Below are 25,274 nucleotides of genomic sequence, written 5' to 3' on the forward strand. Positions count from 1 at the left end.
CTCAGCTGCAGGATCGAGGAGTCCAGGGGCTGTGCCAGAAAAGGGCACACTGTGGGCCCTGGGGGAAGAGGGGTGAACCTGGACCTGGAATCAGAGCCTCTGAAGGTGGGCATCAGGCAGCAGGGCCCCTTTCAGTCCTGGACCTATGGTCCAGCAGGCTTGGTCACAGGTGCGAAGCCTACTCCTTGGCCAGCTAGTGAGGCTAGGGCAGAGGGAGGGGATCAGAGTCTGGGATGAGATGAGCAGATGTGGTAAGCTGGAGTGGGGGGTGGCCTCAGGGCTCAGGCAGCAGCAGGGTAGAGACACACAGGAAAGAGACCAGTCCAAGGAAGGTGCTTTATTGCTGTAAGAGGTTTCAGAGCCTCCTTGTGACCTGGACACAGAATCCCTGTGCATGTAGAGCCCCCAGCAGAGTCACTGTCACCTCCCCAGAGGTGAGCAGGTGGGGACAGGCAGGGTGGATCCTCAGTGCCCAGGGGCCAGGCTGCACCCAGGGACCTGGGCACCCCGCTCTTTAGGGAGGGCACCCACAGCTCAGAGAGGATCTCTAGTCTTGATTGGGGTTGGTGACTTTCCCCAAAAAGATGATGCTCTGGCTGTCTTTGAGAACTACGGCAATCAGGAAGGGCCTGTTAAAGCGCACAGTGGTTCTCAAGACTGTTCTTTCCAGGCTGATTCCCGTGGCAGCAGCTCCTTCCGTGCCCTCCTCGTCCACGTCCAGTGCAGCGCCGTGGACCACCTGTGGGAACACCAGAGCAGTACCCACCAGAGACCGGGTGGGCAGAGGTGAGCAGTCACCTAGCGTCTCTAAGGGGACTGACATTCGCCCACCTGCCGCTGGCCTGTCACTCTGCCATTCATCTGTTCTATTTATTTGTCCTCCCAACAAACTGTCAACTGGTTTGCATAGTTGTGATACACAGAAGTGCAAACTGAAGGCAAGGCTGTGAGTGATGTGCCCGGCATCAGAGAGGCAAAGAACAGGGACTCGCTCTCCTAACCCAGAGACTGTGCCGCCTCCGAAGACCCCCTAGGATAGGGGGAGGGGCCAGGCCAAGGCATTTTTCTTGCAGCCAACTGTCCACAGTCCCTCCATGTCGAAGCAACTGATGGGCGAGCACTGCTTTCTGCTCCTCTCCTGCCCCCGCTGACACGTCCCTGAGCCCTCAGCTACTTCGTCTAGGATTGGCTTCCCACCCCTGGACCACGAGGCCCACAGCACCTGTGCCTCCTGTACCAGGTCCTCTGGCAGGTGGGTGCAGGGGAGATTGCAGGGCTGCCCAGCCATCCACCCCACCACTCACTCTGACTTCTCTGCCTCTAGATCACAGCACCAGGACACTGGGTGTTCTTCTCGCGTGCTCTTAGTATATTTTCATCATGGTTGCTTTAAGACTTTGTTAGTACCTATAACCTCTTACCTGCTCCGCTAGGCACCAAACAGGAACCAACAACCATATGCTCCCTTTAAAGATGAAAAGCTGGGGGATGCAGAAATGTGATCATTCCCCTCTACAGGCAGTGTAAGATGGAGCCTGACACAGGGTCCACGGCGGTTTCCACTCCGGGTCCTTCCCAATGACAGGCTTCTGTGTCACTTTATATTCAGGGAAGGTGGGACCTGATGTCACCCTGATTGTCACCCAGCTCTCCTGGGCTTGGGGCTCCCAGGGAGGGAGACTGAGTTACAGGAGGCGCAGTTATTTTGCAAATTCAAGGGGACCTGCCATCTGTCTGGCCTCCACGTTTCACTCTCTTACGGGAGGATGAATTGTCCAAACTTCAGACTCACCTGGGAGACTACCAGGTCCCCATCCCCCGTGAGTCCTGACAGGTCAGGGTCGGCGAATATTTTCTTAATGCCCAGCTGGGAGAGGATGTCATTCAGCTCATAGTCGCTTTTGATGGAAAATTTTGGCAGGTAGAGTTCATGTATTCGACTAGAAAACATGAAAAATAAATTTGAACACCTGCTTGAAAAGATGTCCACCTTTTCCCACCTCACAGTATGGTCTTCCAAGGATTCCTCTTAACCAACCCCCTTCTCCCTGGAATAAGGACTCCTTTTCTCAGTTTCTAGACCCCTCGGGCTAAATCCCCTTATTTTGTTACTTATCCATTCCAATCTGCAGCAGTTAAACACGCCAGCAGTCACCAGGGCAGGGGGAGGTTAAGGAGGCTGCAAGGCCCCGAGTGACCTGAGTCCACCCCCGGGGACCCCGACCTCGCCCAGCTCCCCCTCTCACTCCCTCTGCTCTCCTGCTCTGGCCTCACTAATCCTCAACCACACCAGGCTCGCTCCTGCCTCAGAGGTTTTGCCCTGGTTGTTCCCTTGGCCAGAAGTGCTTTTTCCCAACACATCCAGAAGGCTCATTCTCTCACTGCAGCAACACCTGAGGGCCACCCTATTTACGATCACAGACTACCCCTGGATACGGCTTTCTTCACCCTTTCACTGTGCTTTCTTCTCCCCACCTCCCCGTTGGTCCCCTCTCAACCTGACAAAGAATTTGCGTTTATTTCCAGTCTGTGTCCCGCAATTAGGAGTGCCACGAGGGCAGAGGAGTTATTTGCTGACCGACCACAGGGTCTCAGGTAGTCCCTGAGGCACAGTGTGTCCTCAGTTAACCTAGTCAACCGGTGCTGCCTGGGCGAAGGAAGGAATGAATGACTACATGGAAAGACAGTGCGAATATGGTCCTCAGAGCCTGTCACACCGAGCCCTCACCTATTCTATTACCGCTCCTTCTTCCTTCAAGAGGAGGAGTCACGGGGAGAAGCTCGTGAATATTGGGGGTCATGTTGAGTTCTCATGACTCAGCCCTTGTTAATGTGAGATGAACCTTCAACTCCTGCCCTTTCAGATGTCAACTTACAGAAGGATTCAAGCCCTGAGTCAGGCAGGCAGCAAAGGGCAAGATCATCCCCAGGTGGGCTCTCGCACCAGTTCCCAGCCCCCTGTACCTCTTTCCTGAGGCCCTGTTCCTGGTAGTCAGAGTTCAGGAAGAGGGGGACGGACCGAGAAGGCAGGTGAACACACAGCTCTGGGTCCCGGGGAGTCACCTGGGTTTCAGGGAGTCTCGCCACCGCGTCAACGTCTCCGGGATCAGCTTGGCTTCCAGGTCCTGCATTTTGCCCTCGTCGGGGAGGATGAAGAGGGCACTGTCGTTGCTGGTGTACATGAGCTCCACCAGCGTGCAGCCCAGCTCCTCGTCCCGGAAGTAAGGGGCTTCCAGCCCAGTGCTCATCATGGGCACCTCCACCGTCTTGTTCTCGCTCACATGGAACTCTGCCTCCTGAGTGTGTTTGGGGTCAAAGGGGATCTTCCACCTGGCTGGAGGCGGGGGGACAGGTGAACAGTCTGTGAGGGCAAATCTCTCCCTCCTAGGCCCTGGTCCCTGACCAGGGAAGACCCTCCCCACGTCAGCAGCCCCCCATACCACCTGCCTCTGGAGACGGACTTGCTTGGTGTGACCATACACCTGGGCAGGTGGGTAAGCCCTTGGGGACAGGGGTGAACCCACAGGTCAGGATTGGGAAGGGGAGCATTAAACAAGCTGGTTAGTTGTGCATCAGGTGAAGTCAACAGGAATGTGGAGGGCAAGGGAGAGATGGGGATGAGGCTGGGCCTGGGGAGATATGGGACCACCTGGTCCTTCAAGGGGACATGTTAGTGACCAGGCGTTAGTCGTTGGCTTTGTAGAGAGAACACACGTCCCCATGGCCTGTGAGCCCGGCTGGAGCAGGAGCCACACGGGGATCTGGAGGGCAGGGCGGGGTCAGCAGAGGAGGGGGCTTGGGTGTCCCCCAAGGAAGATGGAGACCTTAGTGTCGGGGGGTCAGCTTCTTGGGGAGATTAGAGCCATTGGGCTTCATGGAGTATATATCCACCCCAGCTTCTGCTTTGTTTCCACCCCTGCTTGTGTCCCCATGGTTAGAGACAGGAGGAGAGGGAAAGCTGGGCTGGTGGGGGTCCCCTTGGGGAGGAGAAAGTCCTGGGACAGGTCAGCGTGGCAGGAGATGAGAACATAGAAAAGTCAAGGAAGAAACATAGTCGATCTGCCCTGGATTATTAACAATTTTCCAGAGAACAGGGAACCTGTGCCTTCATTTACAGAGGAAAATACAGATACAAGAAGGCTACCCACGGCTCTGCTAGGAGTCCCCACTTCAGGGCAAACCTGTCCCCCCAATGGGTGTCCCTTAGACATCTGATCACCCACTCGTTCAATGATCATTCTTTGTGTCTTTATTCCATGTCCCTTTTGCACTGCTGGCTCCGTGTATGATATCTTTCTGCCTTCACTCTGCCCCTTATGAGTTTCCAGGATGAGGTTTGCAGTGTTGGGTTTCTACCAATGGGGCAGGGCTCTGGACCAACTAGACTCTGGAAAAGAGTCTGGCCCGGATGTTGTCCTTCCCTGAGGCTTCCCTCTGGGGGTGGCCTTGCCAATGCTACCCTCATAGCTATAACGGAGCACAACTGAACTCCTTGAGTTGGCCAGGCTGCTCAGAGGCTGTCACAGCATGAAGCTGGCCACCAGCCTCACCTCCAACTGCTGGAACCAAGACCCCCCTAGAGGCAGCCCAGGTCAGACACAGCCCACAGAGTGTGGAGCAGTGGCCTTCCCTGCATGTGTTAAAAGAAGCTGGGGTTTCCAGCCACTCCGCAGTGACCTGAGAGGAAAGTTCCTCCCTCCAGGCAGCCAGGCAAGTTTGAGAATCAAAAGGCTCCCTGTGGCTCAGACAAAGGGTTAATGGCTCCCTTGCCCTTGTGTGCTGCAATGACAGCTCTGATTTAGAAAACCCCCAGACAGACAAAGACCCATCAAGAAGCAACAGTTAGAACCAGACATAGGACAACAGACCGGTTCCCAAATTGGGAAAGCAGTACATCAAGGCTTTATACTGTTCACACTGCTTATTTAACTTCTATGCAGAGTATGTCATGGGAAATGCCAAGCTGGATGAAGCACAAGCTGGAATCAAGATGGCTGGGAGAAATATCAATAACCTCAGATATACAGATGACACCACCCTTATGGCAGAAAATGAAGAGGAGCTAAAGAGACTCTTGATGAAAAAAAAAGAGGAGAGTGAAAAATCTAGCTTAAAACTAAACTTTCAAAATACTAAGAACATGGCATCCAGTCCCATCACTTCATGGCAAATAAATGGGGAAACAATGGAAACAGTGACAGACTTTATTTTCTTGGGCTCCAAAATCACTGCAGATGGTGACTGCAGCCATGAAATTAAAAGATGCTTGCTCCTTGGAAGAAAAGCTATGACCAAACTAGACAGCTTAGTAAAGAGCAGAGACGTTACTTCGCTGACAAAGGTACATCTAGTCAAAGTTATGGTTTTTCCAGTATCATGTATAGTTGAGAGAGAATTGGACTACAAAGAAGGCTGAGCACCGAAGAACTGATGCTTTTAAGCTGACGTGTTGGAGAAGACTCCTAAGAGTCCCTTGGACTGCAAGGAGATTCAACTGATCAATCCTAAAGGAAATCAGTCCTGAATATTCATTGGAAGGATTGATGCTGGAGCTGAAACTCCAATACTTTGGCCACCTGATGTGAAGAACTGATTCATTGTAAAACACCCTGATGCTGGGAAAGATTGAAGGCAGGAGGAGAAGGGGACGACAGAGGATGAGATGTTTGGATGGCATCACTGACTCAGTGGACGTAAGTTTGAGTGAGCTCCTGGAGCTGGTGATGGACAGGGAAGCCTGGCGTGCTGCAGTCCATGGGGTCACTAACAGTCGGACATGACTGAGCGGCTGAACTGATGGTCCAGGACAGGGTCTTAGTGCCCAAGCCCCCCTTCACCAATGACAGCTCCCTCTATGATACCTAAAAACACAGTTGGCTGAGCTGGGATAGAAATAACCCTGAGGACAAAAACTAAAGGTGCGTTTACTCCTGAATCAAACAGGACACCCACCTTTAAAGTAGATGTAATTCACCAGGACCAACACTGTTCTTGGGGAAAGGCGCTTGAACAGCTCCTCAATTTTCCCCTGGGTTTTATTCTTCACATAGTTGTTTATTAGACTCCTGGCAGCTTCAGGATTCCCGAAGTTGGTGGAGAAGGCCTCGGAGAAGTACAGCACCTGGGCATCTTCTATGAACTTGTCCAGCAGCTTCAGCTCCTCCTGCACAAACATGGCGTTGCCCACGCTCAGCTGCAACTGGTTGCTGGGTCGATTGAGCGTCTGCAGGAGGTGCTGGAAGCCCTGGTGGATCTCTGTCTCCTGGATCTCTGTGAGGTTGAACTTGAGACCTTCCAGGATCTCTGTCAGGGTGGAGCCACGGGCCCCCAGAGACAGAAAGGCCAAGGCTATGGAGACGCTCAGTGGGGAGAAGATGACATTCTTATTGGGGTTCTCCAAAGCCAACTGCTTGTAGAGGCTGAAGGCGAAGTCGGTGTTGCTGGAGGCTAACGTGTGGTCATCCACCCTTCTGTGTTGCTCCTTTACCACCACATTCTCCGGGAGGCAGTGGACGCTGGAGCAGAGCCCAGCCACCAGGAGCCCCAGAGCCAGGAGGGGAGACATTCTCTCTGCCCTCGTTTCTGAAAAGCAAAGATCCTGAAGTCTCCACATGTCAGATGACATCCCAATCCCCACCCACTGTCCCTTATGGTCGCTGTTCTCTCAGCCCCTGCTGCTCTGTGACCTTCAGGGCTAGGAACCTTCCTGGGCTCCCAACACACACGAGGAGGCTCTGGGCTCCCTCTCACCCTGTGATCAAGTGCTGTGACTGTTAGCAATTTCCCCAGTGGAGAGACGGGGCACAGAGCGGGGAAGGGCCTTTTCCAAGGTCACACAGCAAGCAGTGGAGGAGTGGGGGTGAGTAGCCTGGGGTGCCTGGCTCCAGGGTGGGGAAGCTGGTGACCGGTGTGAGGTGCTGTCCCATAAGAAACCATCCCCCTCCCGGGAGCTGACACCATCAGAGGGGCCTAAGAAGCAGGGCTCCTTTCCCACTGTGTCCCCTCTCTGTCCCCCCCAGGAAGGAGCCCTGCACTAATCAGTGCACACGGCACCTCTCCCCACCTCTGAGGAGAAGGGCATGACCTCAGGGAGGCTCTCCCATAGAGGTTCCTGGTCACAGAGAGGGTTCAGGAGAGAGGCCGCCACAGGCAGCGGGAGCCGTGCTGGAGCCTGGCTGCCCTGAGGAGGGCTGGTGTAAAGAACAAGGAGGGTAGAGCATTCTGCTCAGCCCCTGCCAGGTGGACACGTGGAGGGTGTTTCCAACAAGAACCTGGAAAGGCCTCCTGGTGGGGAGAAGCAGGGTGAGCAGAGTCCCAGGGACCTGGTTGAGGATCTCGTTTGGACCCCTTGTGAGTGCTGTGTGGTGACGAGCAGTGACTGACCCTCTCTGATCTCAGTTCCCACCTTCGTCCAACATGTGGAATGGCTCAGGTGACACACAGGATGAAGTTGCTGGGCTCCTAAGTGGAGTTCCAGACGTGTCACCCCCTCCACTGGCCACCCTCTCTAGGGCTCTGCAAGCCAGACTGTGATCCCTGGGGACAGAGGACCGAGCTACTGCACAGAAGCCTCAGGAGAGACTGAAGTCAAACTGGTGACCTCAGCAAAGAGGGCTGTTTCCCTGCAGCCTCTGCCACTCATCTCAGGGTTTAGAGGAGAGAGGGTGCTGGGGTGGTGTGGTGGGGAGGGGAGGAGGAGGAGGAATTGGAAGGGAGGAGCCTGAGCTGAGTCTTGTCCAGAGGCCAGTGCAAAGGTCCCAAACAAGCCTGGGCACAGAGGTAAGCAGTTGCCCCAACGTGGGACTGATGCAACCATTTCATTTCTTTAGAAAAGAGTTAAACATTTTCCTCCAAAATTATATCTGGAGAAGTAGCTTCTGTATATTTGGCCATGTTGGAGGGCTGGCTCTCTTCAGTTCCTGTCTGGCTTTGAATAGACTCAATTACTGTCCACTTGGCTGGGCACCCTGGACAGTGGAGCCCAGGAAACCCCCCTGCAGACCCCGCAGCCTCTGCCCAGAGGTATCCACTGCACTAATTCCGTCCCCAGGGCTCTCTGAGAGCAGCGCCCTGTGCCAGGCAAGGAGACGCTCCTCAGGGCCCTCGGGGGAGCTCTGACCTGACGCTGGATGCACAGCTGGACGGGGCACAGCTGGCTCGAATCACAACCCCAAAGACTCAAAAGCAGAAATGCCCCCAGAAGCCCTGGTGGCACGACCCTCCCTTTGCAGGATGAACACTGAGATCCAGAGAGAGGCCTGGTCTTCAGAGGACTCAGAACCTCCCAGCATCGGACATATGTTCTCCCGCCTCCCTCCTGCTCAGGTTCCACCCACCCCTGACCGAGGCCAGAACCACCCTGGGAAAGGGGTGGGAGCATCACGGATTACCTGCCTGGGAGAGCGGGATGTGGTCAGTGGATCCAGAGCTGCTGCCTGCCCGGATGCTGGAGTTTTCCAGGTGCTGTTGCCTATTTATCCTGCAAAGCCCTCCTCCCAGGCTTGTGAAACATAGGCGTGGGCAACACAAGACTCTGTCCTCTGACTGGAAATGGGCAGATGACCATTTCTGGTAACAGGTTTCATTAAATCTATTTGAATAACCTAGTTATAGAAACCACTAACTTCTTGTCTGTTAAAACTGAAAATACATTTTAAAAATTTCCCTTGAGAGTATTGAGAGTTTCCTATTTAAGAAAACTCATTGAAGAGTATGTGAAAATTCAGAATGTAAAAAAGGAGATTGAAAAATATCTCTGATTATTGTGATTTTTGAAACAACGTTGGTCTTGTTAGTTTCCCCCGTGTTTATGATATCCTCATTGAGGACCATGTAATAATCCCAAGACTGTAGAGAAGGACGTTGGAAAACATCCCCTAGAATTGTGTCACTCTGGGACAGCCCACCAGCGCTGTGCTGTGTTACTTTTATAAGCCATCTTTCTTTAATTTGTGTATATGTGTGTACCTGCATGTCTGTGATAGGAATCGCCAAACACCTCAGATATGTTTTAGCAGGTAACGCACTTTGTCTAAGCAAGATTGACTTTCCCAGAGAGGGGGTGTGAGGGCCCTGAGAGGGTTTAGAGAGCAAGGGCCTGGGACCTCTGCTCTCTGGCACCATCTGTCTTTGGGGTTCTGCTGTGTCTCAGCCTTTGTCCTTGCCCCTTCACTATTGGTTCACCCTGGAGGGATTGGGAGCAGGAGGAGAAGGGGACGACAGAGAATGAGATGGCTGGATGGCATCACCAACTCAATGGACATGAGTTTGAGTGAACTCCGGGAGTTGGTGATGGACAGGGAGGCCTGGCGTGCTGTGATTCATGGGGTCGCAAAGAGTCGGACACAACTGAGCAACTGAAATGAACTGAACTGAACTGAATAGCTAGTTGACCTTCATCTCTGACCTTGAGGTCTCCTTAGATTTCTCTTTGTGCTAATCCCAGGTCTTTCTAGGGCTCATGGGAAAAATCCTACCCTTTTATCCCTCATAGTCACAACCCTCCATCCATGACAACCCTTGACAGACCTTTGTGATGTGTAGGAGCTCCACCAAGCAGTTTGGAAACCACTGGCTTTGGACTGAATACTTCAATCAAAGAAGTACTCCTCACCAGGTATGACCTCAAGCTGTTGTTGCTGCTGCTGCTAAGCCGTTTCAGTCCGACTCTGTGAGACCCCACCAGACTCCTCCGGCCCTGGGATTCTCCAGGCAAGAATACCGGAGTGGGCTGCCATTTCCTCCTCCAGTGCATGCATGAATGCCAAGTCACTTCAGTTGTGTCTGACTCTATGCGACCCTATGGACAGCAGCCCGCCAGGCTCCTCTGTACACAGGATTCTCTAGGCAAGAACACTGGAGTGGGTCACCATTTCCTTCTCCAGTGACCTCAAGCAATTTACTATAAATCCCTCATCCTTAATCTCCTCACCTCTGAAATGAAGATAACAAAATTCCCCTGAGCAGTTCAGTTCAGTCACTCAGTCATGTCCGACTCTTTGCGACCCCATGAATCACAGCACGCCAGGCCTCCCTGTCCATCACCAACTCTCGGAGTTCACTCAAACTCATGTCCATCGAGTCGGTGATGCCATCCAGCCATCTCATTCTCTGTCGTCCCCTTCTCCTCCCACCCCCAATCCCTCCCAGCATCAGAGTCTTTTCCAGTGAGTCAACTCTTCGCATGAGATGGCCAAAGTATTGGAGCTTCAGCTTTAGCATCAGTCCTTCCAATGAACACCCAGGATTGATCTCCTCCAGAATGGACTGGTTGGATCTCCTTGCAGTCCAAGGGACTCTCAAGAGTCTTCTCCAATACCACAGTTCAAAAGCATCAATTCTTCGGCGATCAGCCTTCTTCATAGTCCAACTCTCACATCCATACATGACCACGGGAAAAACCATAGCCTTGACTAGACGGACCTTGGTTGGTAAAGTAATGTCTCTGCTTTTTAATGTACTATCTAGGTTGGTCATAACTTTCCTTCCAAGGAGTAAGCGTCTTTTAATTTCCTGGCTGCAATCAGCATCTGCAGTGATTTTGGAGCCCCAAAAAATAAAGTCTGACACTGCCTCCACTGTTTTTCCATCTATTTCCCATGAAGTGATGGGACCAGATGCCATGATCTTTGTTTTCTGAATGTTGAGCTTCAAACCAACCTTTTCACTCTCCTCTTTCACTTTCATCAAGAGGCTTTTGAGTTCCTCTTCACTTTCTGCCATAAAGGTGGTGTCATCTGCATATCTGAGGTTATTGATATTTCTCCCAGCAATCTTGATTCCAGCTTGTGCTTCTTCCAGCCCAATGTTCCTCATGATGTACTCTGCATAGAAGTTAAATAAGCAAGGTGACAATATACAGCCTTGATGTACTCCTTTTCCTATTTGGAACCAGTCTGTTTTTCCATGTCCAGTTCTAACTGTTGCTTCCTGACCTGCATACAGGTTTCTCAAGAGGCAGGTCAGGTGGTCTGGGATTCCCATCTCTTTCAGAATGTTCCACAGTTTATTGTGATCCACACAGTCAACGGCTTTGGCATAGTCAATGAAGCAGAAATAGATGTTTTTCTGGAACTCTCTTGCTTTCTCCATGATCCAGTGGATATTGGCAATTTGATCTCTGGTTCGTCTGCCTTTTCTAAAACCTGCTTGAACATCTGGGAGTTCACGGTTCACATATTGCTGAAGCCTGGCTTGGAGAATTTTGAGCATGACTTTACTAGCGTGTGAGATGAGTGCAATTGTGCGGTAGTTTGAGCATTCTTTGGCATTGCCTTTCTTTGGGATTGGAATGAAGACTGACCTCTTCCAGTCCTGTGGCCATTGCTGAGTTTTCCAAATTTGCTGGCATATTGAGTGCAGCACTTTCACAGCATCATCTTTCAGGATTTGAAATAGCTCAATTGGAATTCCATCACCTCCACTAGCTTTGTTTGTAGTGATGCTCTCTAAGGCCCACTTGACTTCACATTCCAAGATGTCTGGTTCCAGGTGAGTGATCACGCCATTGTGATTATCTTCATCGTGAAGATCTTTTTTGTACAGTTCTTCTGTGTATTCCTGCCACCTCTTCTTAATATCTTCTGCTTCTGTTATGTCCATACCATTTCTGTCCTTTATTGAGCCCATCTTTGCATGAAATGTTCCTTTGATATCTCTAATTTTCTTGAAAAGATCTCTTATTTTTCCTATTCTTTTGTTTTCCTCATTTCTTTGCATTGATCACTGAGGAAGGCTTTCTTATCTCTCCTTGCTATTCTTTGGAACTGTGCATTCAGATGCTTATATCTTTCCTTTTCTCCTTTGCTTTTCACTTCTCTTCTTTTCACAGCTATTTGTAACGCCTCCCCAGACAGCCATTTTGCTTTTTTGCATTTCTTTTCCATGGGGATAGTCTTGGTCCCTGTGTCCTGTACAATGTCACGAGCTTCTGTCCAGAGTTCATCAGGCACTCTATCAATCAGATCTAGTCCCTTAAATCTATTTCTCACTTCAACTGTATAATCATAAAGGATTTGATTTAGGTCATATCTGAATGGTCTAGCGGTTTGCCCTACTTTCTTCAGTTTAAGTCTGAACTTGGCAATAAGGAGTTCATGATCTGAGCCACAGTCAGCTCCTGGTCTTGTTTTTGCTAACTGTATAGAGCTTCTCCATCTTTGGCTGCAAAGAATATAATCAATCTGATTTCGTTGTTGACCATCTGGTGATGTTCATGTGTAGAGTCTTCTCTTTTGTTGTTGTAAGAGGGTGTTTGCTATGACCAGTGCGTTCTCTTTGCAAAACTCTATTAGCCTTTGCCCTGCTTCATTCCATGCTCCAAGGCCAAATTTTCCTGTTACTCTAGGTGTTTCTTGACTTCCTACTTTTGCATTCCAGTCCCCTATAATGAAAAGGACATCTTTTTTGGGTGTTAGTTCTAAAAGGTCTTGTAGGTCTTCGTAGAACCGTTCAACTTCAGCTTCTTCAGCATTATTTGTTGGGGCATAGACTTGGATTACTGTAATATTGAATGGTTTGCCTTGGAAACGAACAGAAATCATTCTTTTGTTTTTAAGATTGCATCCAAGTACTGCATTTCGGACTCTTTTGTTGACCATGATGGCTACTCCATTTCTTCTAAGGGATTCCTGCCCACAGTAGTAGATATAATGGTCATCTGAGTTAAATTCACCCATTTCAGTCCATTTTAGTTCACTGATTCCTAGAATGTCTATGTTCACTCTTGTCATCTCCTGTTTGACCACTTCCAATTTGCCTTGTTTCATGGACCTAACATTCCAGGTTCCCATGCAATATTGCTCTTTACAGCATTGGACCTTGCTTCTATCACCAGTCACATCCACAACTGGGTATTTGTTTCACTTTGGCTCCATCCCTTCGTTCTTTCTGGAGTTATTTCTCCACTGATCTCCAGTAGCATACTGGGCACCTACCGACCTGGGGAATTCCTCATTCAGTATCCTATCATTTTTCCTTTTGATACTGTTCATGGGTTCTCAAGGCAAGCATACTGAAGTGGTTTGCCATTCCCTTCTCCAGTGCCACCTCTAAGTATTTAGTAAATACTTGTTGACTCTAAAGCATTGATATCACGAAGAAGATTTTGGCCCCACCCTTCCTGAAATGAAAGTTTACATCCTTTCAGGCACCAAATATTTTCAGAATAGCTACATATTTTTTAAGCTACACAGAATCGCAAAGAAACAGTGGATGAAACAAAACTGCAATTTATTCCCCTCCCATGTAGGTCCAGATGCAGACAGTGGGTTGACATGTTGGCCCCTACTTTGTCAGGATCCAGGTTCCTTCTATCTTATTCTGTCATTTCTGATATTTATTTCCCCTTTCCTGGATGGATCATTGCTGAGTCCACATTCCAGTTAAGGGCCACTGGGAAAGGGAAAAACACACCTTTTTCTTTGAATGAAATGTGTTAAATGTTGCCTATGTAATATTCTCTTCTGTTCCATCAGCCAGAGTTGGTCTTATGGTTACACCTAGCTGCAAGGGAGGCTATTTGGTGCAGCCAATATTCCACACTGGGTGCCACGCCCTAGCTAAAAATTGGGAAGGGGATAATTACCTTGAGAGACAATGAGAATAGGCATTCGGTATCATTACTAACATTGTCCCAATATTTTCCCTGTGTGTTCTCGAATCATCTAGCTCCAGGAGAGCCATCATTTTCCTTAAGACCGAAATGGCTTAGTCTGGACCTCCAGGCAATGTAAAGGCAGGAAAGTTTTCTACTTTTTCCAGCTAACTTGCAGGATGATGTATAGGTCTAAAAAGTCCTGGGTGCTACCAGTCACCTGAGTTCCAAGCTAATACTCCAGGGCCACATGCACCTCTGGCCACCTCTGACCATCTTTCAGCTCTTCTCTGAGCTTTTAGAAACTTCATTGGTCTGCTTGGTCCCTAGTCTTCATACAGGACTTTTTTTTTTTCTTTCATTTCCACAGCATTGGTTATGCAAGGATGGTCATGGCACAGTGTCACTAGGGCCTGATCAGAACATAAGGGAATTACGACACAGAATGTAAACAACAAAGATAATATCAGTTGTACTGTTGCTGCATCTAATGGCTCCTATGTTTGAAGCAATACCCTCTAGGACATCTCTCAATAGGCCACTGAGGCTACAGAATTATTGGAATGTGTTTACCTCCTAAGCCAGGAATCCTTTTTCAATATCTCCTCTTCTGTGTCCAGGAGATCCCATAAATATTTATGAACCACACAAAAGGGAAAAAAAAATTAATGGCATACTGATGATGTCTTAAGAGATATTCTTGCCCATGAGGAAAAAGCTTTGACACCATTACCGTATTCAAATGTGGCATGGGACCAACTGCAAGAGCTTGTAGAAAGGCAAACTTTTGGGACCCGTACCAGACCTACTAACACACAATCTGTCTTCTGATAATCTCCCCCAAGTGATTCATATACATCTTATAGGTTGATGGGGCACAGCCATGTAACCCAAGATGTTGATGGGGAGCAGACTATGTGCTAAAAAAACCACAGAAACCTGCAACATAGGGTCTTTGGAATTGCAGTTTGGAAGATATCGATTCAGGTAAAATCAAGAGTGTTCCAAGGAAGAAAAAGGTCAGGATCTTGTAAAGACAAAAACCATAAGGCTGTTAAAATTATCTGGCAAGAATTATGGCTGACTCTGATACAAGAAAGGAAACAATTGCCTTTAAGAGATAGGCTGTCAAGATTTTTTAAAGATAAGGTTCCAATAAGTAGCTAAGTAGTCATGAATTATTTTAGGATAAGAATCTGGTATGCATCTTGAATCTGAAGATTGGGCGGATGTTCTGGATGTTGATGTTAAGAAAATAATTGGTTAAAGTTCAGAATCCATTTGGGCTGAGATGTGTATTAGTCACAATTCTTAAGTGCCCTCCAGACTCCATTTTAGAGAGTCTTTTAACAATCAGTTCAGTTTAGTTGCCCAGTAATGTCTGAGTCTTTGCGACACTGTGGACTGCAGCACGCCAGGCTTCCCTGTCCATCACCAACTCCCAGAGCTTGCTCAGGCTCATGTCCATCAAGCTGGTGATGCCATACATCCATCTCATCCTCTGTTGTCCCCTTCTGTTCCTGCCTTCAATCTTTCCCAACATCAGAGTCTTTTCCAATGAGTCGGTTCTTTGCATCAGGAGGCCAAAGTCTTTTAGCAATGTTGACTCCATTTTGATTTTCTAGTCAAATTTACACCTTTTGTTCAAGATCTTTTTGGCAAAAGCATTGGTGATCAACTGTTTGTTTGCTTGGCATTAGCACTGACTTCTTTGGTGCTGGGAAGAGTTCTTCCCAGAAAACCATGAAGAAAGGAAAGAGATGGTTATGCAGGAGATATGCTTTTAGAGAGTTTATGGCCACATTTGAGGAGCCATCTAGGAAGTGAGTCTTAGGCAGCACTCACTATAGGAGAAATTCATGGATCTTCATTAGGAGGAATCTTAAAGGATAAATCAATCACCTCCAGAAGTCAGCTACCATTATTCTTTTGGAGCCTGTCATAGTACAGCAATGGAAGACAAAACCATATGAAATTTTAAAATGATAGAGAACAAATTAGAAGAACGATCAGTATAACTAGTTGCAATTTTGATAATAATAAGACAATAGTCTAGAAGGGAGCCAGTTGAATAAGATTTCTAGATGCCAAGGTGTTGAAGCCTCTTTTTGCAGTTTGAAATGTCTCTGATGATGACCTTTGGTGTTTACATAAACTTTCTGAATCACTCATACAACAACTGGCATAAAGCTTGAATGCTGCTGCTAAGTCACTTCAGTCGTGTCCGACTCGGCGCAACCCCATGGACGGCAGCCTACCAGGTTCCCCTGTCCCTGGGATTCTCCAGGCAAGAACACTGGAGTGGGTTGCCATTTCCTTCTTCAATGCATGAAAGTGAAAAGTGAAAGTGAAGTCACTCAGTCATGTCTGACCTTCAGCGACCCCATGGACTGCAGCCTTCCAGGCTCCTCCATCCATGGAATTTTCCAGGCAAGGGTACTGGAGTGGGGTGCTATTGCCTTCTCCAAAAACTTGCCTATACATGAGCTATTATGGTAATTTCCCTGAGGTTTATATCAAATTGTCCAATTTTAGCTTGTATGGCTTCAGAAAAAGGACAGCTTTAGTTTTCAGTGATTCTAAGTCAAAAAGATTAGAAGAAAAATGGAAAACAGTTGTTTTGAGAGTCAGAGCCCGATATTGGAGGAAATTAGAATTCAGTTCTAGTTTAGTTTACCGGTAAATACCAAAACCTCAAAGACAGTTAGCAGCACTAGAATCTATTATCCACAGAGGCATATTACTGAAACACCCTCATTCCACCAAATATTGCTAAATTAAGATTAATTTTTTCATTAAAGTAAGTCTGGTATCAGCAAAATTGTCCTGATTATTTATCTAAGTGTAACAAAAAGCAATTGATATAGTTGATATCAGCTCTTTTGAATCTGCTTTCCTGGAACTTTTCACTAGGAGTCCCAGATTAAACTTTTAAAGGCCTCTGAAGTCCAGGAAAGCCAAGCCATATACTTACCATCAGATTTTACCTGCAGTGCCTATAGATTTAGGTGAATTCCCTCCCTTCTTGAGATAGATCCCCCAAATATCTTGAGCTTCTTGTACTTACCGGGATGTGACCTTCCTTACTCACCTAATTAGACAGCTGGGACCTTGTAAGCAAGGTACCAGACTATTTTTCCTGGGGCTTTTTTGCTCTATAAAGTCAATCTTAGTTCCTTAAAGCTGCCTGGTAAAAATTGAGTTTACGCATACTCTTGAATATGACATTCCAGACAAAATCTTGGTAATAACTCAATGTTTTTCCAGTTGTGTCCTATTCTAAAGAGAGCAGGTTATTTTGAATGTATGCAAATGGATAAATTGCCATGAAAATAAGCACACTCTTCAAAAGTTTCTGAGTCCTGGAGAGTTCAGGTGGGGAGAAATCCATAAATGTTTTATATTTGTTTACAAGTTAAACAATATCAAATTGCTGCAAGTCACAGATGCTTTGAAAGAAAGGGGTTCCTTAAATCTGGAATAACAAAACATAAAAAGATAGACAATATTTAAACCAAAAAGTCATACAAATTATAATCATCCTTATCAGTTCATTCATTTTCATGAATTTAATTCTTGATTTTGATTTCCTGTTTCCCTAGGGCCGCCCACCTGCGTCTTTTACTGACTTGAGTTCTTGGACTCTTTAATCAGTAAAAATTGATAAGAGGCCAGATGAGAAATTCTGGCAAGGCTTTATTGGGACTTATGCTGCAACAAGAGGGAGTAAAAACAAGAAACAGATGCCCTTGTTTGCTCCCTGAGTGGGAGGCAAGCTGGCAGGGATCATGGGCAGGGTCTCACTCAGCGAGGCTCCCTTGACAGCTGTCTCTGCCCGTATCTACTAGCTGAGTTAGGGCAGTTAGTTTACCTCTCTGAACCTCTTTTGTCAATTATGTCTCTTTAAAGAATTCTTAGGAAGAAGAAATGAGAATTGATAGCTACTCAAATTGCAGAGCAGTTCCCACCTTCTCTGTTATAGGCCAGGGGACTCTGGAATCTGCTCTCCCCTGGAAAACTATGGAGAGAACAGATCTCTATTGCTGGACACCTATGCTCTCTGGCTGTGTTCCCAAGGACCTAGTTTTGCAGTTGCAGGGGAGATGCTGACTAAAGATTGGAGATGCATTTGCAAATCCCCTTCAGCACAACCCAGCTGGCCCTTGGCTGTGTCCCCACACGGATCAGATCTGGAGGCAACTGCAGAAGCATTCGGCAGGATCAGGGAGAATTCCTGTCTCTGATTTGCCTGATGCTTAGTCATCCATTCCTCCTCCTGCTGTATCTTGTTTGCCTTTGAGGAGGGAACTTTGTACTTTACATCATCATTTTCCCTTTTAGCACTGCCCTCCAGGCTCCGGGTGACATCTGAGGATTTCTGGGTAACAGGGACTGTTGAGATCAGAGCAGCTGCCCCCATTCTAACAACTTTAACCACAGTTCAGCCTCTCCGTGCCTCAGCCTCTCTTCTCAGTGTCAGGGCAGAAATGTCCCCCTCACTCACCCATTCATTTGTTTGTTCATTCCACCCACTCATTTTTAATTAAGGCTCTACTAGGAGTCTGATGCTGGGAGGGATTGGGGGCGGGAGGAGACGGAGACAACGGAGAATGAGATGACTGGATGGCATCACTGACTCGATGGACATGAGTTTGAGTGAACTCCGGGAGTTGGTGATGGACAGGGAGGCCTGGCGTGCTGTGATTCATGGGGTCGCGGAGAGTCAGACACGACTGAGCGACTGAACTGAACTGAACTGAACCAGAACAGTGACCTCACTGGATTTGGAAATTACAATATGCTGGTCATTTTAGAGGTGTGTCCACAAATTCTTTGATAATCCTGCCTTTAAAAGACAGAGTTTAACTACCTTCTCCTGGAACTAGAGTGGACTTAGTGGGCATGTGTGTGCGTGGTAAGTCACTTCAGTTGTCCAACTCTTTGGGGTCCTATGGACTGTAGCCTGCCAGGCTCCACTGTGCATGGGATTCTCTAGGCTAGAATACTGAAGTGGGTTGCCATGCCCTCCTCCAGGGGATCTTCCCAACCCAGGGATCAAACCCACCTCTCACATCTCCTGGTCTCCTGAATCAGCAGGCATGTTCTTTGCCACTAGTGCCACCTGGGACTTTGTGATTTGGTTCTAATGGAAGGAATATGGCAGAAGGGATGGGGTATCACTTCTGTGTTTGGGTTGTAAAAAGATGCTGCTTCTGTCTTGGGTTCTCTCTCTTTCTCACTCATACACACAAGCACACACACATACACACACACACACATAGACTTGAGGGGAAGCCATGTGTGAAGCAGCCCTATGAAGAGACCCAAAGACAAAGAACTGAGGCCTCTTGCCAACAACCGTGTGAGTAAGTCTGATCATGGAATTCTAGCTCTGGGCAGGTCTGTTGCCCTCCTGCCCAAGCTCATGAGAGAGAGCCAGAACCACCCAGTTTAACACGTCTTAGATTCCAGACTCTCAGAAACTGTAAGATAATAAATATTTTATCATTTCAAGCTGTGAACTTTTAGAATGATTTATTATACAGCAGGAGATTAACCCAAATCCACATCACCTGCCCACTTGACTCAGGTTAGGGGAAGACAGGAAACCGGGACATTTGAACGTTACAGAAGAGAGCAGACCAGCTTCACAGCACGGCGTGTGCTGTACAGTTGGTGCCTCAGTAAATGGGTTTTCCCTTTGCCTTCCCTGTTTTTATACAAAGTGTAAGTTCCTCCTTCACTGCATAGAGGCCTAGTCATAATGAGGATGTAACCACAGGTAGTTAGTCTTTATGTTAAGAACTCAAGCTCTCACAGATACCTCCTAAGGAAGGTTAGGTTATTCAGTTTCACATATGAAGAAACTGAAATACAAAGACAGGAAGTGAATCCCCATGGTTGCAGGGCAGGAAGTGCCCAGTGAGGATTTTGCACCAGGACAGCTGGTTTTAGAGCCCACGCCCTTGTCCTTTCCAGGAGACACAGCCCCACTCCTGGCTGACCTGTTCTCAATCTGGCCACAGAGACAGCACGTGCAGCCCACGGGAAGGAGGAGGCATCCCGACTCTGCTCTGGGCCAGCCTGTGGGAAGATCTGGTACAGGTAATGTGTGCAATGAACCAGGATCCTGTGGGGCCTGCCCTGAGTTCCAAAGAATAAATTGAACCATAGAAGTGAGAAAATCCAGAAGCAAAGGAAAATAATCAAGCAAGACAAAATAAAAGTACTTTAGCCATTAAACAAAATCAAGGACCTTTATCTCCTCCCTAAGGGCTATAGATAATATTCTGGACCATAACCTTTGAACTATTTTGCAGATCCTGAAACCCCCATCAGGTGGAGGAAGTTAACTATAAGCTTTCCACTACAGACCCTAGACCAGTTGGAACCAGAAGGCTGATGATGTTGACTCCCAGTTACCTCGCCACCAGTCAATCAGAAGAAAGTTCAACAGCAGATTAAACATACTACCCAAAGCCCCTTTCCCTCCTCTCATTTTAAAACACTTTTCCTGAAAGCCAGCAGGGAGTTCAGATCTTTTGAGCACTAACTGCCCATACTCCTTGCTTCAGTTCAGTTCAGTTCAGTCGCTCAGTCGTGTCCGACTCTTTGCAACCCCATGAATCACAGCACGCCAGGCCTCCCTGTCCATCACCAACTCCCGGAGTTCACTCAAACTCATGTCCATCGAGTCGGTGATGCCATTAAGCCATCTCATTCTCTGTCGTCCCCTTCTCCTCCCACCCCCAATCCCTCCTAGCATCAGAGTCTTTTCCAGTGAGTCAACTCGTCGCATGAGGTGGCCAAAGTATTGCAGTTTCAGTTTCAGCATCAGTCCTTCCAATGAATACCCTGGACTGATCTCCTTTAGAATGGACTGGTTGGACCTCCTTTCAGTCCAAGAGACTCTCAAGAGTCTTCTCCAGCACCACAGTTCAAAAGCATCAATTCTTCGGCGATCAGCTTTCTTCACAGTCCAACTCTCACATCCATACATGACCACGGGAAAAACCATAGCCTTGACTAGATGGACCTTGGTTGGCAAAGTAATGTCTCTGCTTTTTAATATGCTATCTAGGTTGGTCATAACTTTCCTTCCAAGGAGTAAGCGTCTTTTAATTTCCTGGTTGCAATCAGCTTGGCACGTGTGATAAACTCTGCACTTTCCTTTACTACAACCTGGTGTCAGGCCGGTTTCACTGCACATGGGCAAGTGGACCCAAATTTGGTTCAGTAACATGTGGATGGTAATAGTTTCTGATTTTAGGGATCATGGGGCAGAAAGGGGCTTCCCTGAGGGCTCAGATGGTAAAGCATCTACCTGCAATGCAGGAGACCTGGGTTCAATCCCTGGGTTGGGAAGATCCCCTGGAGAAGGAAATAACAACCTATTCCAGTACTCTTGCCTGGAAAATCCCATGGACAGAGGAGCCAGTAGGCTACAATCCATGGGATTGCAGAGTCCAACAGGACTGAGCGACTTCACTTTCACTTTCAGGGCACAAAGATGCCGCAGGCTGCAGGGCTCTTGGGTAAGGTGGGTGTTGTTGACCAAGCCCTCATGTGCCCCTCCAACTTTTTCCCGTGCCCCCTCAGCAGCTTGGTCTGACCTGAGACCCTCTCCTAGATCATCCACTCTCCATAGCAGGGTGGTCTCCTCCACCTGCTGAGTTTTCTGTCACATGGGTCACCTCCCACCTCTTACCTGGAATGCTGCAGCTCTCACCATGCTTCTGGCAATCAGGATTTTGACACTGCTCTTCCCTGGCTTCTCTCCTTGGGATCTATCCCACCAACTATTCCCTAAGTAACCCCCACCCCACCCCTCTGTTCTCTGCCCCCCATCTCAGTGGGCGGTGCCGCTATCTCCCCAGCTCAGCCAGGAGCCTGGGGCATCCTCCCCTTTGGTGGGCAAGATATCCCTCTTCTGCATCCCGGAAATCTGCTTCCTACTCTCCATCGCTCCTGCCCGCGCTCTGGTCCCAGCTGCCAGCGCTTCTCCCTAGGTCATTAGCCACTAGGATGTCTGCCCTCTTCCCTGCCTGCTCTCTCTGTCTGCTTTCTGAAAGGTCCTCAGAACATCTTTAAGGACACAGATTTTTCAGGGAACTAGTGTCTGAAGCTCCCACATCCACCCCCTGGCCTCCTTTCCCATCAGCACCCACATGGTCTGGCCCCACCCGCCTCTGTAGCTGGGATACCAGCATCGCAGGTCACAAAGCATATTCCATAGAGCACAGCTGTCCCTATAGAACCCTCGTGTGCATGCATGCTAAGTCACTTCAGTCGTGTCCAACTTCGAGACCGCATGGGCTGTAGCCCACCAGGCTCCTCTGTCCGTGGGATTCTCCAGGCAAGAATACTGGAGTGGCTTGCATGCCCTTCTCCAGGGGCTCTTCCCAACCCAGGGATCAAACCTGCATCTCATGTTTCCTGCATTGGCAGAAGGGTTCTTTACCACTAGCACCACCTGGGAACCCTCAGGTCCCTCAGTTCATCCCAGGACAAGGGAGGATTTCAACTCGCTTCACAAACATGGGGGCCTCTGAGAAGTTCTGTCTCAGGCTTCAGCTCGAGGCAATCACACATCAGTCCACTCCTTTGTGTTATCTCGGGCTGCGCAGCATGTGGCAGGAAGCCCTTCCTGGTTCTTCCTGGTGGAATAGACCCTCCTCTGACTCTTCCAAATCTGTTCCCACCCTCTTACAGGAAGAGCCTTTGCTCTTGCTCATATGTGCACACGTGGGCACACCCAGCCTTCTGGAGATATGCGGCTGCTAATTCTCTGGTTGAACTAAAAGCTGAGCATTCATTGTATACCTGGGGGGAGGTTGGGTGGGGGAGGTGGTCCCAGAGCCTTCCCCTCTCTGGGTCCTTGCTTCTCCATCCCTCCCCCAGAGAGGCTGTGCTATGAACCATTCATGGCTCTGAGCGGGAGGTACACGTTCCTTCTGATGTTATGGTGCCCAGGCTGGGTTGGGGTGGGGCCAGCTGGGGGTTTGGGAAGGCCGATCTGGCAGGTCTGCTGGGAATGTGGTAAAAGAATATGAGACAGGGGCCCAGGCTCTGCTCCCAGGTGTGCAGAGCCAAACACACAATGTGTCCATTTTTCCCACTGCCGTGTATGGTGATGGTAAGGAGGCTTGGAGGAAGCCAGGCAGGGGCATATTAAAATTACCAGCATATTAAAAAGCAAGGACATTACTTTGCCAACAAAGGTCCATCTAGTCAAAGCTATAGCTTTTCCAGTAGTCATATATAGATGTGAGAGTTGGACCATAAAGAAGGCTGAGCGCTGAAGAATTAATGCCTTTGAACTGTGGTATTGGAGAAGACTCTTGAGAGTCCCTTGGACAGCAAAGAGATCCAACCAGTTCATCCTAAAGGAAATCAGTTCTGAATATTCATTGGAAGGATTGATGCTGAAGCTGAAACTCCAATACTTTGGCCACCTGATGGGAAGAACTGACTCAATGGAAAAGACCCTGATGCTGGGAAAGATTGAAGGCGGGAGAAGGGGACGACAGAGGATGAGATAGTTGGATGGCATCACCGACTCAATGGGCATGAGTTTGAGTAAACTCCAGGAGTTGGTGATGGACAGGAAGGCGTAGCATGGTGCAGTCCATGGGGTCGCAAAGAGTCGGACACGACTTAGCGACTGAACTCAACTGAACTGAACTGAAGGCAGGGGCAGGGCCCTGACTTCACACCTTACACCAATGCTTCTCAGCCTGTGATCAATATCACCAGAGACTGGGGGGAGGGGTGGTGTTTGTTAAAGAAGTCTCCTTATGGCCCCTACAGGAGGAATCAGTGTGTTTAACAAGCCCCCCTCACCCTTGGGATTCTGATGCACAGGCAGAGCCCAGAGTTATCCAGTTTGACTCAGATCCCAGTGAATCCGCACCCTCTCCTTTCTGCAGCTGTCACCACCCAGCTTCAGTGCCCGGGGACTCTCATACACTCATACTCTATGCCCCGAGGGTCCATCCAATATTGGCTTCCCTGGTGGCTCAGATGGTAAAGAAAATGCCTGCAATGCAGGAGACATGGGTTCAACCCTGGGTCGGGAAGATCCTCTGGAGAAGGGAATGGTTACCCACTCCAATATTCTTACCTGGAGAATCCCACGGACAGACCATGGGGTTGCAAAAAGTCGGACACAACTGAGCGATTACCATCCAATGTGACTGATGGAGATTGGGAGGGGAGAAGATTAAGACACACACACGCTCAGGGAAGCCCATGTGAGGACACAGAGAAAAGACTGCCATCTGCAAACACGAAAGAGAGCCCTCAGACAGAAACAGCCCTGAAGACACCTGATCTCAGACTCCTAGCCTCTAGGACTGCGAGATGTTGTCAAGCTGCCCTGTCTGTGGGATTTTGTTATGGCAACCCTAGAAAATGAACATAAGGGCTAAGAAAGAAGGTCCAGAGGTGGGTGTGTGTGCATGCCTAGTTGCTTCAGTCATGTCTGATTCTTTGCGATCCTGTGGACTGTAGCACGAAAGGCTCCTCTGTCCAAGGGATTCTCCAGCCAAGAATACTGGAGTGGGTTGCACGCCCTCCTCCAGGAGATCTTCCTGAACCAGGGATCGAACCTGAGTCTCTTACATCTCCTGCACTGGCAGGCGGGTTCTTTACCACTAGTGCCAGCCTGGAAGGCCCCAGAGGGGGACAACCAAGCCTCTAATTCAGGCACCGATAAGATAGGTCTGGTGGGGTCGATGGAGGAGCAGGTGTGGGTGGGTGTGAGCGCGCCCCCTAAAGGGCTGAGTGAGGTATCTGCGGACACAGAGATGGAAGAGCGAGGGGCCGGAAGGGGTTCAGGGAGTGCCTTAGGTGTGCTGAGGATGGTCAAAGTACCCTGAAGCTCAGGACAAGACAGAAGTGCCCAGGGTCCCTGTCACTGGACCACAAGCATCGCCCTCTCTTCCCTCTTTGCTCTCCTTCCCATGGCGGCCCTGGTCCAAGCTGAGGCTGCCACCATCTCCCGTGCGCACGGCAGCTTCCTCAGCCGTACTCTGCTCCAGCCATTCCCCCGGCCAGATGGCCCAGCCCCGTACCCGAGTCTGCTGCCCGTGAAGCCCTGTCTGCTCACTTCAGGTCACTTCTTTGGCAAGACCTTGCCTGCCCCCTCAGAACGTAACCCTCCTTCCCTCTCTGTCTGACGGGCTCCATCAATCTGTTCATCCCAGCATGGTGAGACAATTGACTTACGTGAGCGGTGCTGACTCCCAGCTCAGAGTTTCCCTCCAGGCCACCCCAAATCAGCCACCCCGAGCCCGGGCCGGTCCCCTACATGGGGGCATTTAGTGACTATTTGCTGAGTGAACTTTAGACAGCACTGGACCTTGGCCTGAGACACGTGGTACAGTCAGGGCCTCCCCCGACCTTGGACTGGCTGAGTAAACGCTGGGAGAAATATTTCCCCCCAAAGACCAGGTGTTATGAAAGGAAAAGGCACCCAGGAGCAGGTCAGGCCCCACAAAGAGGCCCCATCCTCCCCAGCTTCCCAAGCCCGAGGCACAAACACGAGGACAAGCCGCCTGGTGTTGGCTGTAGCATCTGCCCTGCTGCCAGCCGAAACTCATGCCATCTGGGTCCCCGAGCCTGTGCCTCACTGGAGGGCTCTGGGCATGCACTTAGGCTGTCCTCTGGGAGATGGGGA

At 49.1% G+C, this 25,274-nt stretch overlaps 1 protein-coding gene across 1 annotated transcript; it reads right to left on the reverse strand.

Annotated features, from left to right (window-relative positions):
• Window positions 1–542: 542 nt before the first annotated feature.
• Window positions 543–6,602, reverse strand: LOC129550170 (serpin A3-1-like). The gene is made up of 4 exons (XM_055417638.2): window positions 5,953–6,602; window positions 3,064–3,334; window positions 1,793–1,940; window positions 543–739 (listed from the first exon to the last, which is right to left on the reverse strand). The coding sequence occupies exons 1-4, from the start codon at window positions 6,563–6,565 to the stop codon at window positions 548–550; spliced, it is 1,224 nt and encodes a 407-aa protein (XP_055273613.2). The 5' UTR covers window positions 6,566–6,602; the 3' UTR covers window positions 543–547.
• Window positions 6,603–25,274: the final 18,672 nt, after the last annotated feature.

The sequence above is a fragment of the Moschus berezovskii genome, chromosome 21 (genome assembly GCF_049115385.1).
Source record: "Moschus berezovskii isolate FMDL1 chromosome 21, NW_MosBer_1.0, whole genome shotgun sequence".
Lineage (NCBI taxonomy): Eukaryota > Metazoa > Chordata > Mammalia > Artiodactyla > Moschidae > Moschus > Moschus berezovskii.

What these genes read in the sequence shown, in the direction of transcription:
- LOC129550170 (XM_055417638.2), bottom strand. Translation starts at nt 6,565, where the DNA reads ATGTCTCCCCTCCTGGCTCTGGGGCTCCTGGTGGCTGGGCTCTGCTCC. An exon ending in CGAGACTCCCTGAAACCCAG is followed by an intron (nt 1,941 to 3,063) that starts GTGACTCCCCGG and finishes CATGTTTTCTAG; the next exon opens with TCGAATACATGAACTCTACC. An exon ending in GGGACCTGGTAGTCTCCCAG is followed by an intron (nt 740 to 1,792) that starts GTGAGTCTGAAG and finishes GTGTTCCCACAG; the next exon opens with GTGGTCCACGGCGCTGCACT.